At 38.2% G+C, this 18349-nt stretch overlaps 1 protein-coding gene across 1 annotated transcript in view; it reads right to left on the bottom strand.

The window, feature by feature from the left end:
* Nucleotides 1–18349, bottom strand: part of CDKL5 (cyclin dependent kinase like 5) — a 209672-nt gene that overhangs the window by 47652 nt on the left and 143671 nt on the right. Inside the window, exons 5-8 of the mRNA XM_032389645.1 lie at nucleotides 13436–13572; nucleotides 8307–8427; nucleotides 5868–5927; nucleotides 2927–3017 (exon numbers count right to left, since the gene is read on the bottom strand). Of these exons, the coding sequence (XP_032245536.1) occupies nucleotides 2927–3017; nucleotides 5868–5927; nucleotides 8307–8427; nucleotides 13436–13572 (409 nt within the window). The remainder of the gene's footprint in view (nucleotides 1–2926; nucleotides 3018–5867; nucleotides 5928–8306; nucleotides 8428–13435; nucleotides 13573–18349) is intronic.

The raw sequence follows: 18349 nt of genomic DNA, 5'->3' as shown, positions 1-18349 counted from the left end.
TGGAACCTGCTTAAGATTCTCTCTCTCCCTCCCTGTACCCCTCCCCCCTGTTCATACTGTCTTTCTTTCTCTAAAGAAATTAAAAAAAAAAAAAAAAAGTTAAAAGAAGGTAAGACAAAATAAAGTATCTGAAAAAAATACGGGATGAAATTCTAGAATGCCATAATGATACAGCAGGAATACAAAACTTTTAACAGACACTCTAAATTAAAGCACTGTTAACACTATACAGAATATGTTTCTAGGACAATAAGTCATTACAACCGAAAGTCAGTATTTTCTTTATCTCATTTCCTTCCCACAAAAACCTAAGGACCATATTAGGAAACTTCATGTAAATTTTTTTTTGGTAGCTTGTTGGGGAGGGAAGGATACTGATCTTTCTTTAATATCTGTACAGAAGAAAAAACTTGTGCTAGATAGAGAAACTTATGGAAAATCGCTACATACCCAAATTGCGCTATTTTTCTTCTGTCAACGGATGTGAATAATTTATGCAGCTGGAATTATTTTGAATGTCAAGAACAAAGTCTTAAGAATGTACAAAAATGTAAATTCTTAATATTAACCAACTATCAACTGATGTCAATGGGATTTTTACACGAATAATACGGTTCTTCAACTAGTACTTGACAATCGTTTAATTAGCAATGTATAATTTGGCTCAAATTAATTGGAGTCCCCATCTACTTTTGGTAGCTCCCACACATCTCTAAACATAACTGCAGCTTCCTGACAGGTATTATTAGGCAGCAAATACTCTCTGAAGGTCTATAATAAGGGTGTCCTCAGAATGAACTCCTTGGGGCCATCATATAGACAAAACCTATCATAAAAAGTCCTCTACCATACTTGAATCCTCGGATGGTGTTCTAAGAACGACCTACTTCATACTCATTTCTTCTTTGGTAAATCTGTCCAGTAAACTCAAATTCCAATCCTTCCCAAAAGAAAATGGATTATGCATCCCATTAAGTCCAGACAGAGGTACACAGAAAAAGAAACAAAGACAAACACAAAAGAAAATCAATCCTAAAACCAAATTTAAAAATTAGCACAGAAATTCTAAAATCTATCCACACAAAGAGAAATAATAAAGTGACTAACCACCATTTGTTTCCCAAGATAAACCAAGCTTTTGATTTAAAAAAAAAAAAGAAAAAAAAACAGTAAAGCTTTCAGTAACTGGTATCAATAATTTTTTTTTTTTTTTAAAGATTTTATTTATTTATTTGACAGAGACACAGCGAGAGAGGGAACACAAGCAGGGGGAGTGGGAGAGGGAGAAGCAGGCTTCCCGCTGAGCAGGGAGCCCGCTGAGGGGCTCGATCCCAAGACCCTGGGATCATGACCTGAGCTGAAGGCAGACGCTTAACGACTGAGCCACCCAGGCGCCCCTGGTATCAATAATTCTTATATGCTCTATGTCAGCAATGAATCAAGAATTACAATCAGATGGTTGATAGACACTGGGAAATTGTCAATATCAAAATAAACCCTCAGTAACTTACACATATAGTCATCATGATCGTCAACAAAAGAAACACAGAAATTTGTATTCCTACTATATAAAAAGTATCTTTTAAAAATTCAATTTCTCGGGGTGCCTGGGTGGCTCAGTGGGTTGAGTGTCTGACTCCAGATTTCAGCTCGGGCCATGATCTCCAGGTTGTGGGATCAAGCCTCGTGTGAGGCTCCACACTCAGCACAGAGTCTACTTGAGATTCTCTCTCTCCCTCTTCCTCTGCTCCTCCACCCACTCAAGTTCTCTTTCTAAAATGAACAAATAAATAAAACCTTTAAAAATTAAATTTCTCATGTCCCCCAGATATATATATGGCACACTAAAAAGATGAAACCTGTAATTAGAGCACCAGTCATCATCACCACATCTCATTTTATTTGCAGAATGTGCCTTCTTTCTCCATTCTTGGATGGTCCCCAAGAAGGAAATACAATGTAGGGAAAATAAGAAAATACTACCACTAAGGTAAGTAGAGGATTATTCATATTAACTATGTGATTGAGTTCAGGAGGATAGGCTCCTTCTTAGGCTCTCAAGTTACTAAAAAGAAAAGAAGAATCTTATCAGAAAACCCTTTTCTGGGGTTAACAGATGAATGGAAGAGCACTGAAAGTGGAAGGGTGGGCACAAAGTGGATGGATATGATGTTGCTGAGAAAATCATCAATGCAGTGTGTTTGAATAGCCATTTATCATCAAACAGGATTTCTCTATTCAGAAGAAAATTGGCAACTGCTTCAATAATTACATCATGTTTCTAGCAAAGTGGTTAGGTATAAGAGATACTTGATTACTGTTTGTTGAATGAATGAATGAATGAATGAATGAACGAACGAACCAACAGGGAGGCCAGTCCTCCCAACAAGAGGTCGAGTTTATTTCCTTATCCCTTGAATCAGGACTTGGCCATGTAACAGGTTTCGGCCAATGAGGCAAAAGCCATGCAAAGAGAGGCTTCAAAACCACCTTTGCTTTGAGGCTTGCCCTCTTGCTCCAGGGAAGTTTTCGGTTATCACATGAAGCAACTTGGACTGGCCCACTGGAGGATGAGTCTCCATGGAACAGAGATGGTCTGTCCCAGCTGAGGCCTCGTAAACCAACCAGCCTCCAAATGATCTGCTGAGTGACTGTTGCTACCTGAGTGATTCCCATTGAGACCAGCAGAAGAACAATCCAGCTGAATTTCAATTACTGACTCCCCCAAATCACTGGTACCCAGAACTGTGAGCAAATAAAATGGTGTTTGTTTTATACCATTAAGTGTTTGAGTGGTTTGTTACACTGCAATAGGTAACTGGTATTTAATTAACTAAAGTTCTTATCTTCCATAGATGATCCCAAAGCTAATGATACACGATCAGCAGATATATAAAAGTTATTTTATCTGGGGAAGGTAACTTACCCAAGTAAGAGTTCTGGGGACCGATACCACCTGGTGGCCACATATTCTGTATAATTAGCATTATTGCCTTCTGATAGATTCCGAGCAAAACCTGAAAGACAGAAAAACCCAAAGGTATAACTTTGTAAAAGAAATAATAACTTCATGTTGGCAAAGTATTTCAGTGCTAGTAATATTTTAAAGGAACATCAAAAGAACATAATAACTGGCACTGAATGGGCTGTTTATTAATGGTGCCTTTGTTATTTTAAAACATTAGTCCATTCATATGTCAATTAAAATATACAGTGTACTCACTAAAAAAACCAGTCTCCTCCTATATTAAAGAAATCCATATTTTTCAAGTTATCACATGCTTTTATAAGCATTCAGAGCATACTTCTAAGTCAGCTCTCTCAATAAATGCAAATCTTAGGACCAAAATGAAGTCCCTACAAGAGCCCAAGTCAAAGCTAAAATACCCTGTCACAGATGGTCATTATATTCTTTTTTTTTCGCCCAAAGATTTTTTATTTGTTTACTTGAGAGAGAGATCACAGAGGGAGAGGGAAAAGCAGACTCCCCACTGAGCAGGGAGCCCGATGGGGGACACGATCCCAGGACCACGAGATCATGATCCGAGTGGAAGGCAGACACTCAACCAACTGAGCCACTCATTATATTCTGATATGTGGGACTTAACATTACTATTTGTAGATCTACTGTTGCTGATCAGTTCTAGCCATTATATAGATAACTAATGGTTGGCAATGATGGAAACTAAGCAGGCCAAAATTATTTTAATCTCCTAATGTGACTGAGAAGCGTATTAGGGGTATCTTAATTACTTACAGACTCTATCAATAATTATTTTCCCTCCAAACCCTTTCAAAAGGTTTTGGGGCCAAAAAATAAGCCACCTAACTCACCAAAAGCATTATGGATAGTCACAGAGAACCAGAACATTAAAATTAGGGGTAAAAATTAAGGTGTCAGTTTTGAAAAGTAGAAAACAGTGTAACAGTAAAAAATAAAAACAACCACAGCAAAAAACAAAGCCCTAACGTCAGTTAATCAACGCTTCTTCATAAGACATATTTGGAAGCAATATTCCTATTTTCAAATGGGATTCTTCAAGCTAGACAAAGGAGCCCGGCGCTCTGGGAAGGAAAGCAGTTGAGAAGTGTTCACTGGGGACACGTAGGACATAGAGAACCACATGCAGTGCAGCCATGTGAAATTTCCTTACCACTTCAAATTGCCTTTCCTTTAAGAAATGATGCCAGGGGGTGCCTGGGTGGCTCATTTGGTTAAGTGTCCGACTCTTGATTTCAGCTCAGGTCATGATCTCAGGGTCCTGGGATCAAGCCCTGAGTCTGGCTCCGTGCTCAACGGGAAGTCTGCTTGAGAATTCTCTCTCCCTCTCCCTTTGCCCCCCCGAAACACACACTCTCTCTCTCTCCCTCCCTCCCTAAAATAAATAAACAAATCTTTAAAAAATAAAAATAAAAAAAGAAAAGAAATGATGCCAGGCCAGGGATACTCTTTTCCTATTATTAACCATTCTATAGGCATCTCTTTTGTATTTATAACTTGTTTACAAATTTCAGTAATTTGGGGGTTTAAGCAGATCACCAACCCATAGAATCATGGATGCATAGTAAAGGGCATATGAGGTGCATAAAATCTCAGTATTTGATGGTAGTCACAATTATGGATAGGAAGTGAGAAATAGAACCAGAAATATTCCTGAAAATCATAATACTAAGAAAGTACTAAAAATGTCAAGGTCAAAATCTTTTAAATAACTGTATTTTGGTATTTCTTTTTTATTCTTCTAAGCACTTCATAAGATGTTTAACATATAGCAGGACTCTTCTTTGCAATATTCTTTATAAAGTATGAAAAAATTTAAGCCCTTACTATAAAACATTTTTCCTCAGGCAAGCAGGTTCATAATATTCAAATTCTTTGCAAACACTGAGTGAAAACAGTTACACATGCTTCTAATAGCTACACTGGAGAAAACTAGTCATTCACACAGTGCATTCTTAGAATGCTTCTATTTCTCATTTGTTCGATCCACCTCCGAGGTACTAATCTAACCTATGCTTATGAAAGGAGATGAATTCTCACTTATATGTAGAGGTTTACATTATATTTATGATTATACTTGAATATATGAAAAAACATTAAAAAAAATCAAGTTGTTATTTTTCAGCATATGGATTAGACAAAAGATTTTTTTAAGGTGACCCAGAACTTAAACACCCTAATTTATAGTTTTAAAACTTTTTTGAATTATTTTAACTCAAATTTTTAATAGCACTTAATACAGTTTCATATATATGGAAAAGAATGCACAATTTTCTACTAGGAGAGAGTACAATTCAAAAGCTTCCTTATACACTCAACCAGGAGCTGGAATATTACACATCAATTACTAATCTCATTCATTGAACATTTAAAGGGAATAAATGGAATTGTTCTAAAAATGTCTTTGACCTTTATAGATATGTAACTATTGCATATACATGATACATATGTATCTACCTATGCATATTGTTAGTGTTTATGATTATACCTAAAATAATTTCTACTTTAATACTTTAAAAATATTTCTTTTATCCTACCCAAAACAGAAGGCATAGTGGATTTCATAGAAAATTGGTTTTTTGGAATCATTAAGTACTGGGTTTATGAATATATGCACGTGCATCTATTTGCTTTGTGTTCTCACTGAACAAATACTGCATTATGAATTTTTAAAAAAGAATAGACAACACTATGCAAAGAGAGTATTTTCCCAGCAATCAATTTTTCAACATACGACCCAATAGAATATTCCTCTGCTAATTGAAGTCAAAACATAAAAAAATACTTTTAATAAGCCTTTAAAAGCTACCTATATGTTATATTAAATTAATTCTACTTACAGGGCTCAATTTCTTTTTTAACTTACCAAAATCACACAGTTTCAAAACATCATTGTGGCTGATTAAGAGATTTTCTGGCTTTATATCTGAAGTATAAAGACAAAAAAAACAATTATTAAAAAATGTTCTATGGACTGCTGATTGACACTATTGGATCACTATAATGGCACCTAATTAGAAATATCCACGGTAATGTGAATAGAAACTGTGGCAGTGAAAAGCAGGGTAACACCTTTTTTGCTGATACATAAAAGTTTCAACTAATTTCTTTTTGAGAAACATGAAAACCCACAATTTAAAAAATATTTTTCCCTTCAAATCTTAAAGGTATTAAAGCGATCTCTGAAAGGAATTTAAGAATCACTGAATCTAGGCCACCACGTTTCAAGGAACTATACTACTTTATAAAGTAGTAAAAAATTTATGGGAGATAGAATATCAAAAGAAATGTTCACACCCACAAGATACTTTATTTTATTTTATTTTATTTTAAAGATTTTATTTATTTATTTGACAGAGAGAGAGAGAGCACAAGTAGGCAGAGTGGCAGGCAGATGGAGAGGGAGAAACAGGCTCTCCGCTGAGCAGGGAGCCAGATGTGGGGCTCGATCCCAAGACCCCAGGATCATGACCTGAGCCGAAGGCAGCTGCTTAACGGACTGAGCCACCCAGGCGCCCCCCCAGATACTTTAAAAACACATATAAGTAGGGGCGCCTGGGTGGCTCAGTGGTTCAGCGTCTGCCTTCGGCTCAGGTCATGATCCCAGGGTCCTGGGATCAAGCCCCGCATCAGGCTCCCTGCTCCGTGGGGAGTCTGCTTCTCCCTCTCCCACTCCCCCTGCTTGTGTTCCCTCTCTCGCTGTGTCTCTCTCTTTAAATCTTTAAAAAAATTTAAAAATAAATAAAATAAACAAGATTGCCACCTTTTAAAAAAAAACACATATAAGTAGCTAGCATTATATTTACTAGAGGAAAAACTATATAAAACGATAGAATTTGTTGTGATTTTGTATATAATGTCTACATTTACATATCTCTTTAGCTTTTCTGTGTGGTTCACAATTATAAATATCTAATGCTGAAGTTATCCTACATGAATCAAGAAAACATTTCTCATTTTTTCCATGGATCTTCAGAAGATGTGGTGGGAGCTGAGTAGAAATATACAGAAAATGCTATTTAATTCCTGCCTTGGGAGATCTCACAATTTTATTTTTAGAGTACCCATCATCTATATCAGATGGCAGAGGTGAAAATGGAAAAAGGGAAGCAATAGGAGCAAAATCTGTAGATTTCAGAATCATGGTTTCTACTGCTAATTCACAACCATTGATTTATTACTATATACTTAACCAAATCACAGCATCACTATAGAAATGAAGCTAAATCAGTTCCTTATTAATAGCCTCATATTGTAGTATAGACTGTTAATAGAATCATTACCCTAGACACTAGATAGATATGCAGTTGACTTGGAGATCTATCTATACCACCAAAAACCTTGATGAGGTAACTAGTATGAAAGTCAAATCCAAGAGAAATATAAAATGTCTTTTTCTAGATATAATAGGAGTTGGCATTCTTCACATGACCTTTAAGCTATTCTTAAAGTGAGACTATTTTTAAAGTGATATGCTTGTGTGTTTGTATAGGTAAATTAAAATGTAGTATTCATTTATCTGATAATTCAGAGACAAGAAGTAGATATTGTAAGACTTTCTGATAAACATCTTCTGGCTTCATTATTTTATCAGTGTGTCCCATTACTGTAAAACTCTGGAATTCAAGAGAGATTATCAGGAGAAGACAAACAGTGTACAGTCAAAGACCGTGCTGAGAAAGTAATTTCCCTTTTATTATTATAAACCACCCACCTCATAGCAATAAAACAGTTTACGGAAGCGAACTCATTACCTTTATGCAAGGTTGATCATGCCTACAACTTGCAATGGGCACTTTCCACTAATGGATAGGGAAATTCAGGAAGTGAAGGGTATATACCAGAGGTGGTTGGTCTAACAGGGAATGAGAGGTGACTGTCAATGGGGGTCAGTGACCACGTTTAAAGCCTTATTCTGGGTGGTTTCACATTTTCTGGTCTACCAGTAGGACCAAAAGGCAACAGAGAACATCCCTTTGCTCTTTTTGCCCAAAGTAAGCTTCAAAGTTCCTATTTGTTGAGTTCTTTATATCCCTAGGCATTTCTAAAGTTGAGAATAGATCTGGTTATACAAACAGATATCTCACCATAATATCCAAATAAATTTGCAGTCCATCTTTTTGGTGATCCAAAAGGAGACTTGGAAGGTGAACGACATCTCATATCCTGTACTTTCAAAATGTATTTAATTTAAATGGAACGTCAGTGCCCATGGAAATACTCTTAAGACAGTAATATGTAAAATATTTCATTGTTAACTCTGATGTTTTCTTAATATTTTCCATTTCAAAAATTCCATACTTACCTCTATGGACAATATCATTCTTATGGCACCAGTGAATAGCTTTGATTAGCTGATAGATGTAACTTTTAACTTTTTCAGGTGGAACTCCATTTGGCATTTCTTCCAGCAATTCAAGCATATTCTAAAAATTAAATAGGGAGCCATTAATCTCCACAAATTAGGTAGACCCATAAATCATGTATTAACAACTTAAGAAAGCATCTTGGATGGTAATTCACCCAATATACAGCATGCATTTTTAAAAACTGTTTTGTTTTCCATCTACTATCTTTTTCATGCAGAAGCAGGATACTGTATTAAATCAAAGCTCTCTTTTAAGAGAAATTCCATTTTTACTACTCCCCCGTGATGCCCCAAATAATAACCCTGGCACTTTCCACTCTCCCTAAAACCTTTCAGGCATCACTTTAGAATACTTTCAAGGGAAAAGCAATACAAAGTAGAGACAAGATGCTGTAATGTATAAAGGAGGGGGGAAACAGTCATTTTAACACATCCCACTATGCATGTTTAATAGAACCCTGCAATAAAATCAAGCCTTGAAAATATTTCTGGGAGACCTGGGAAATATTCTTAAAAGAAAATGATCCCTAAGATTAGAAGTGATCCATGCAATCAATACAAAAATTAAGACAGGCCAGGAAATGTTGGTGAAATAAAGAATGACAGACTCCCAATAAATCAAGTTTTGAAACTCTTAGTCTGGAGTCAGAGACAATTCTAAAATTCATGTAAAATTTTTTATTAAGTAGAAACTCCACTTAACCAGTCTCCACTGAATTTCCAGATTAACCACACATTTTCCATTCCCTCTGTAAAGTACAACACTAAGGTCCACAGCATGATTAGAGTTTACTGTTTGTAGACGACCATCTAGGAAAGCAGGTCTCAAAGCATGATCTGTGGATCTCTTAGGGGTGGTTACCAGATCTTACAGAAGGCCCATAAAGTCAAAACTATATTCATAGCAACACTCAGCTCGTTGGCTCTTTCACTATGTTTGTATTTACACTGATGACTCAAAGCAAGGATGGGTGAACTGGTGGCACCTTAGCATAAATCAAGGCATTGGATTCTTCAACGTTACACTCTTGCAGTTAAAAAAAAAAAAAAAAAAAGACAAAAAGCCCGTTTTAGTTAAGGATGTCTTTCTTTGATGAAGCAGTAAAAATTATTACTTGTATTAAATTTCAACTTACGAGTACATGTCTTTTTAGGAATCTATATGATAAAATGAAGAATACACATAAAGCACTTCTGTTACATAACAAAGCAAGATGGTTGTCTTGAAGAAAATCACTTGAGTGAGTTGCAAGCTGAACTACCTGCTTGTTTTTGGTAGAACACCATTTCTTACTTGAAAGAATGACCCACAACCATATTTATATTAGCATGTAATGGGATTATTATCATTACTCTTAAATGAATTAATAATTTATATTGCTCAGTTTTTTGTTTTTTTTTTAAAGATTTTATTTATTTATTTGAGACAGAATGAGAGAGAGAGAGAGAGCACATGAGAGGGGGGAGGGTCAGAGGGAAAAGCAGGCTCCCCGCCAAGCAGGGAGCCCGATGCGGGACTCGATCCAGGGACTCCAGGATCATGACCTGAGCCGAAGGCAGTCGCTTAACCAACTGAGCCACCCAGGCGCCCCTATATTGCTCAGTTTTGACTCATAATATAATATTAATAGATAAAACCCACATAAATAATAAGCTCTTAGGGTTTCCAGTTAAGAGTATAGGAGTCGTAAGACCAAAAAGTTAGAAGACCTGCTGGCTCTAATACAACCTCACAATTGTGTTCCCACCAGTTGAGCTGCATATATACAATCAGTTGTTTGTTTATAACACTCTCATACCTATTTATAACAGATGCACTTGTTATTTTAATACAATTAAATATCATATAAACCAATGAAATAATGTTTTAAATAAAGAGAGTTGCTGTTTATAAGAAAACAAAGTTTAATACTTTGGAAAGACTTCGTAAAGGAAAACCACTAAACATACTGCTGCCTAATCAAATGTGAGTGCAAAAACGACAAAACGCTGCCAGGGGACAGGTGGTGATGGTGATAAGGATTCTGCACTGTGACTGCTTTACTATGTTTTTAAGCTTTCACTTCACTTTAAAGATGCTCTCACAGGCTATCATAGTTGATGCACTATGAATATGATGTATTTAAGAAAGACTCATCAGAACAATCAGAAGACAGATACTCAAAAGGCCTTGACCCTACATCTAAAGAGTAGTAAATGAATATATAGTGATATATTTTAAGTTAAAATGTTTGAACTATGTATGCATCATTTTTTAATGATTCTCCACTTAAACTGCCTTTTTCAATTAACAAATGCATAGGAGGTCCCAAATGTACACGAGGAATAAGAAGGTTTTGCAATATAGAAAATAAACCGTCTGTCTCATTTCCCATTATACTCTAAATTCATCAGTGGCAGAGAAGAATGCCCCTCGATATCCATTCTTCCTTTAGCCCACAGTAATACAATTTGTAAGTGGATGCATAGGTGCTCAGAATGAAGAGTACATTTCCCCTCTGCCTTGCAGCTAGGGTGGCCATGAAACTAAGTCCTGGCCAATGGGATGTGATAGCTGGAGCCTGATCCTGACCTTGAGAACAAGGGCCACATCTCAGGGGTGGTAGAGCAGAAAGGCAGAAGCAACCTAGGTTTTATTCTTGACAACTAAAAAATAATATAAAGAGCTTCTGATTTTTTTTTTTTTTTTTTAAGATTTTATTTATTTTTTGACAGAGAGAGAGACAGCGAGAGAGGGAACACAAGCAGGGGGAGTGGGAGAGGGAGAAGCAGGCTTCCCGCTGAGCAAGGAGCCCGATGTGGGGCTCGATCCCAGGACCCTGGGATCATGACCTGAGCTGAAGGCAGACGCTTAACGACTGAGCCACCCAGGTGCCCCAGAGCTTCTGATTTTTACAGCAATCCTTTTTTATAACTTTTTAATAAGTATCAAATTTCAGTTTAATTTTGGTGGGGAAGTTCCCTTAGGAAAACACCTAAATTGATACAGGAAAAGAAACCTTAAGGGGCACCTGGGTGGCTCAGTTGGTTAGGTGTCCAACTCTTGATTTCGGCTCAGGTCATGGTCTCAGGGCTGTAGGATCGAGCCCTGTGTCAGGCTCCACGCTGGGCATGGAGCCTGCCTGGGATTCTCCCTCTCCCTCTTCCCCTCCTCACCCCGTCAAAAAAATAAAGATCTGTCTTCGTTTAAAAAAGAGAAAGAAAGAAAGAAGAAAGAGAGAGAAAGAAGAAAGGAAAAGAAAGAAAGGAAAAGAAAAAGAAACCTTTAAGCAGATTTTGTAAAAGAAACATAAAGTGTTTTAAAATGACAAAGAAACTTATAATACTCTTCAAGATTTGCTTGAAATGAAGTTACTATGTCTATTTATTTTCATTAGAAAAATAATTTGTAAAGGCTGAATTAAATCAAAAGCCACATTCCTGGTCCATCACCTTGGCAACACTGCTTTCTATTTTGTAATGATGATGGTGGTGGGACACTGTCATTTATGCAACAGAAAGCAGCTGGCAAACATAACCCTCCCCAGTCTTCACCTTCTTTAGAAAGCCTCATTTTATAATTTAGAAATTCCTCATTTTATCATGTAGAGTCCTACAGAGACATGTATTCAAGAAGTGAAATTTAATAAAAGTAATCATTTTTACTGTTGTTTGATAATAACAGGAAATCAGGAGCCACATATTTATTCATCAAGAAAACCTCTAAAAGGTCCATCTGGCTCCAGTTTATTCTACTCTTGTTAAGGTAATTATTTCAGTTTTGGACAATAACCAAGCACTGTAGGGCAGCTGCCCTCAAAGAAATTCAAAGACACACATATTGATTACTGTAGCATACACTTGCCCCTAGGCCACACAACATTAAAATTGTCACTAATAGTTACCAATTTAAAAAAAAAAATACTAGGGGCGCCTGGGTGGCTCAGTCGTTAAGCGTCTGCCTTCGGCTCAGGTCATGATCCCAGGGTCCTGGGATCGAGCCCCGCATCGGGCTCCTGCTCCGCGGGAAGCCTGCTTCTCCCTCCCCCACTCCCTCTGCTTGTGTTCCCTCTCTCGCTGTGTCTCTCTCTGTCAAATAAATAAACAAAATCTTTAAAAAAAAAAAAAAAAAATACTAAAGCAAATATGCAGACAATCTGAACTGTGTATACTTTTCCACTCTTCTCCCATGCTTCCAATTCCTTATTTGTGGCCTCATCTATCTCCTCAAGCCTCACCTTATGCCTCCTGGCACATCTTCTTCCCTTAAAGCCAAAGCACTGGCAATTCACAAAAGGTTGCTCCATGAGCCCACTCATTTGCCACTCTAGGTCTGATTTAGGCAGCCATCCTATGCTTGCAGGCTGACTTACATACCTCTGACATCGTATGTCATCACTGTCAATTTACTTGTCTCTCCCTCAGAGGCCTTGCCTAGGTTTAATTTAAATAAACCAAGCCCAAAAAATTAATTGTTGAACACTGATTCTAAAACATCAGAAGCCAAACTAATTCACTGTTGAAGTGTAAGATGAGGGGCGCCTGGGTGGCTCAGTCGTTAAGCATCTGCCTTCGGCTCAGGTCATGGTCCCAGGGTCCTGGGATCGAGACCAGCATCAGGCTCCCTGCTTGGCAGGGAGCCTGCTTCTCCCTCTCCCTCTACTGTTCCCCCTGCTTGTGCTCTCTCGCAATCTCTGTCAAATAAATAAATAAAATCTTAAAAAAAAAAAAAGAAAAATGTAGGATGATCTCTGTACAGTTAAATTGCACAAAATACTTCAATATATTTCAGGGCTTCTAATGATTATGGATAATAACTTCATTTTTAAAATACTGAGATTTTGAGTACATTGACAAAACACACTAGATAATAATGCCTCCTTGAATACTGTCAGAAACAACCCTAAATAAAAGAATCAGGCAGAGGCGCCTGGCTCGCTCAGGAGGTAGAGCATGCGACTGTTGATCTCAGGGTCATGAGTTTGAGCCACACGCTGGGTATAGAGATTACTTTAAAAAATAAAATAAAAGTTAAAAAAAAAAAAGAAGAATCAGGCAAATCTCCATACTATCAATTAGTGACTTACTTTTTCAACATACTCAAACACCAAGTACAATTTCCCCCTCCGACGAAAGGCTTCCTTCAGCTCCACGATGTTTTCCTGCTTGAGAGTACGAAGCATTTTAAGCTCTCGTAAAGTCGTTTCCTTGACTTCTTCATTTTCTAGAATGTAAACAATGGTGAATAGAGTAAAATTAAAGCTTTCAAGCTACTGTTCAAAAAATTCTAAGAACAGTGAAAACATACCAATTTCACTTTCCACTTTGAGTACTTCTGCATAAGAAGTTCAAGGATGGAAGATTAAGTATCACATTTTCTTGTTGAAAGGATCAAGAATTAGCATCTTACAGAAGAAAATGCTTACTTGACCAGCAGAAACCTAATTTTCTGCTTGTTTTCTTATACTGTGTATTGCAAAGTATATGTGTAAACAGAGACTGACAGATACGACATATGAATCCACTGTCATTTTCATTCTAACACTACATACTGAGAAAGAAGGAGTTTAAAAGGGTAAGAAGGCATCAACTATATCGGTGTGCAGAGGAGCCTCTACGCAGCAGCTGTAGCAGCTGATGTTTTTAACTTTGGCCTGTAGTTTTGGCTTAAAAGAGCATGTTCTTCTTCAGGCTGCACGTGAGGCACCTCAGTGAGCGGAGGTCACGTACCAGGCACCCACAGTGCAGCTCACAGTCAAGTTGCAGGGGTTTCTAAGAGTGTCTGATCTCTCTGAGCAGCAGCTGCTAGAGGTTCCTGCTGTCTTCCTGTGGCATGTCCATCTGTCCATCCCAGATGGTGTAGCCGTACTGGGATGGAGAACTTATGCTGAACCAATATACTCTTCCATGTCATCAAATTCATTCATGATAGCTCCCCCAGGCATGGAGGAAGGACAGAAATCACATTAACTCTAATGGATGAATTGGCAGGGGAGTAGGGAAGGTAATACTTTATTTTAAATGAGTTTTTATGATACCTTCAGATTTAGCCTAGAAATTCTAACTACCGGGCGCCTGGGTGGCTCAGATGGTTGGGCGTCTGCCTTCGGCTCGGGTCATGATCTCAGGGTCCTGGGATCGAGTCCCGCATCGGGCTCCCTGCTCCTTGGGAGTCTGCTTCTCCCTCTGCCTCTCTCTCTCTCTCTCTCTGTCTCTCATGAATAAATAAATAAAATCTTTAAAAAAAAAAATAAAAAAATAAAGTTAAGAGTTGGTTTAGATGTAAAAAAAAAAAAGAAATTCTAACTACCATGTCCACATATACACATATATGTGTGCACACACACAAGAACACAGGTTCATAATCCTTTATATGCAACTTCAAAAATCAGTCTAAAGACTGAACACTTTTTCTAAGTTTATGGCAAATCTCTTTAGAAGTAAAACCTGAACTGACACGAGACCACTTATATTCTTTGTTTATCCCACTTAGTATGAATATTCATATGTTTGCTTTAGAAATAGTATCTGATTACAAAATGCTAAAGTAGCATGCCATATTTCCATTCTAAAACCCAGAAGTTATAAATTCTAAAACACATTTGTCCCCAAGGTTTGGGGTCAGAGTCAAAATCCTAGCTTGAGAGTCTAAGTTTTGTGATTCTCAGGTTCAGTCATATCTAACCTCCCTCAGGAAGAAAATGGAGTTTGGGGATGAAGGTGAGAAAGATGAAAATGCCTTCTAGGGAGAAATGCTTCCTAAGCAAGATACACAAGAAAAAAGGGGCTGAATCTTCCCTCCAAATGGGGGACGGAAGATTCTAAATCAGGAACCAGGAGTACTTCTCAGCCCATTTCTCAGCCCCCATTCAAACTGAGTTTAAAGAATAAAGAGACAGTAATAAAAGCAGGGGCTTTGTAGCACCACAGTACCTGTAACAGACAGGGAACATAAAGTCAACACTCCTTTGTGAACTGGTTACACAAGTGAAATATTCTCCTTACTTCAGAAAAAAAAAAAAAAAAAAAAAAACAAAACTGTTGGGGAATGCTGGAGCAGAGATTAGAAAAGGACAGAGAAAGATACTGCTTATCAGAAAGCAAGAACTAGCAGTAACAAAGGCCAACAGTGGCATAAGCAGTGAGCCAGCCCAGCCCACACCAAGGGGGTCAATTGGGAACTGGGGACTCACAGGGCCCGCCTGTCAGGGGAAAAGAATATGACACCGCAGGGGCCACCTGGCAGTAGGGGGAATGTACGAGGTGTGATCAGGGGACTTCCCAAAGTGGCTTAGAGGACTGTGGTGGGACAGAGGTCCAGCTGTTCTGCAAATTGCGGCTAAGCCAGAGAAGTGGTGTTTTGTGACTTTTAGAATTGCTAAAATGTAGGGAACGCTAGAAAGCCTTTAGTGTTATGAGGTAGGCTCATAACCTGCTTCTCTGCTACCCCATCTGGGTTACTTTCAAGACTGGGATAATCAAACTAAAGTTCACCTATCTCTAATACACAGAATGCCACACAGGTCTCAATACAAAGCAAATGATCTTCCAACAAGGAAATAATTCAATACAGACAAATATACTGATTACTCATGACCTGGTTCCTGTCTGCTTTTCCATCCCCATCTCATATCCTTCCTTCCCCTCCCTCATGCTAGTCTTTCAGTTCCCAAAACAGCCCCAACTTTATTTTTTCAACCTTAGGGCCTTTGAACTTGTTCCCTCTGCCTAGAACTCGCATTCTACAACCCAGACTCCTTACAGGGCTGGCTCTTCTTTGGGTTTCAGTTTAAATAGCGCTCCTCACAAGCTTTGCCTAGATCACTAAACCAAAGCAGGCCTTCATCCCTATTATTCCTTATCACACTACTCTGAACTTTTCTTTCGCAGACCTTCTCACCATTTTTATTTATAGATTGTTTTGCTTACAGGTGGCTACCCCTGCTAAACCAAGAGCTCTTAGAGAACAGGCCCAAGTTCTGCAGTTCAACAATATACACTCAACCACCTAGGACTGCACCTGGCACAAAGAAGGGATCACTAAATACTTCTGACACAAATGCTTTCGCTGGTGCCATGAGGAAATCTTCGCTCTCATTCTTGGGAAGCAGCAAAGTGATGGCAAGCAAGAGGCCCTTCGCCCTCTCAGTTTTGAGTACAATGCTTTCAATCTTGTCTCTAGAAGGTTGAGAGGGCAGCTTTTCAGGCAGTAAGACAAACTAAATTTATTTTCCCCTATTCATCTCCATGCCTGGTTGTCTTCCATAATATGTGATTATAAAATATGGAGTCTCAAAAAAACTGAAAGTACTAAGGGTCAAGAACACACATATATATATACTTAACCATTCATTAACAACATCCATAAGCTCTGCTGGAGCTGGGTACAAATGAAATGTTGCAAACAAGTCAAAAGTAAATACAGCTGGTGTATCTTTTCTAGTCAAATGCTTGGTGAATTCTTGGCACCCGAAAAGCAACTGAAATAAGGGAGCTTTGTATTATTAGCAACTTGTGGCAGTTTCACTTTGCTAACAGATTGAGCCACCTCAGAATGGCTGAAGTAGAATGGCTTTAGAAGAAGGAATGCTGGAATAGGATTTGGGAGACCTGGAGTTTGGATCCTGTTAATGAACCAACACTGTGAAATATGATGTTGGGCAAGCCACTTAACTTTTCATTCATAAAATAACTAAATAAATGGGCACCCTCCCCACCCACACACACCCTAAAAAAATCCCATGGCTTTTTCCAAATCTAATAATCAATGACTTCTTTCCATTAAAATCTCATTGATTATAAGCATAAACCTCACTGAATTTTGCTACTTCGTTATACAGACATCATTCAAATCTATACCAACTCTACATAAAAAATGGCTAGAGAAGAAAGAGAAATGAATCTTCGAAAAGCAGCTCACAAAATCACCTAGCATATGGGGCCAAAACCACCTCATTTGAGCTGCCTATCTATTTTAGGAAATGAAGGTTCCTCTAATGTATGCCTGTCACAGATAGTAAAAGTTGAAGTAAGCACTTTGGCACTAAGAATGCAGTGAATGGGAACAGGCCGGAAGTGGAGTTATTAATTCCCTAAGTGCAAGCAAAACGCATACTCTTCATTACTTGGTCTATCCTACCATTTTTGTTTCTCTAAGTACTTTTAAGGCTCCTGGCTTACTCTGTACTTGGACAAAACTGTGACTAAATGATGAGATAATGGGGAAAGGCAATACACATTCCACTTACACATGCTTCTCACCTCAGGTTCAGAAAGTAGCCAAGCTCTTCAGCAAGGCAGTTTTTCAAAGGTAATAGCACAGCCTACTGACATGAGCACAAAAATCCCTGCCTCCCAGTTGAAATAATCCTGTGGATTCTTTATTTAGGCTAGGCTTCTCCAGTTTACAAATGAAGAAACCAAGTCTAGAAAGAATAACTTCCTCAGGATGAGTGAAGGGAATGCCACACTAAGTAGAACACAGGGACATAGGCAACATGGTGTAAGATAGTGAGCAAGCTTTAGAGAATGAGTCAGAACACCCAAGTGCAGGTCTGCACTCTGCTACTGCTTAGCGGAGTGGCAAAGCAATATGGTATGGGTCCAAGAAAAACTCGACAAAGATCTTGAGGTCTGCATCTTTCCCAGTTAATTACATACTAGCTATGCACCTTTGGGCCTTGGATTCCTTGGCTGTAAACTGGAGTCGGACTTCTACTAGATGATTCTGAGGGTGCTTCCAGCTCTAAGACCTGGTGCTTCCATGCAAGTCCTACTTATGTGCACGTTGATGGACCTGGTCATCAGTTACCAGTGAGGGTGTTTAGCTTAGTCGGGGCAGCAAGTCTGACAATGTTACATAAATTCTTTTGAATGATGATTAAATGGCAGGGTAGAAAAAGGACGCTAAGTAAGAAAAAAAACAAAGAACTAACCTACTTTTAGCTCGCCAGTTAGGCAAGTTAACACACTAAAAATCAAGAAGGGAGATTCACTAAAGT

The sequence above is a fragment of the Phoca vitulina genome, unplaced genomic scaffold (assembly GCF_004348235.1).
Source record: "Phoca vitulina isolate PV1807 unplaced genomic scaffold, GSC_HSeal_1.0 scaffold55, whole genome shotgun sequence".
Classification (NCBI taxonomy): domain Eukaryota; kingdom Metazoa; phylum Chordata; class Mammalia; order Carnivora; family Phocidae; genus Phoca; species Phoca vitulina.
Note: the sequence above shows the minus strand (reverse complement) of the source record. Positions and strands in the feature narration are given on the sequence as shown.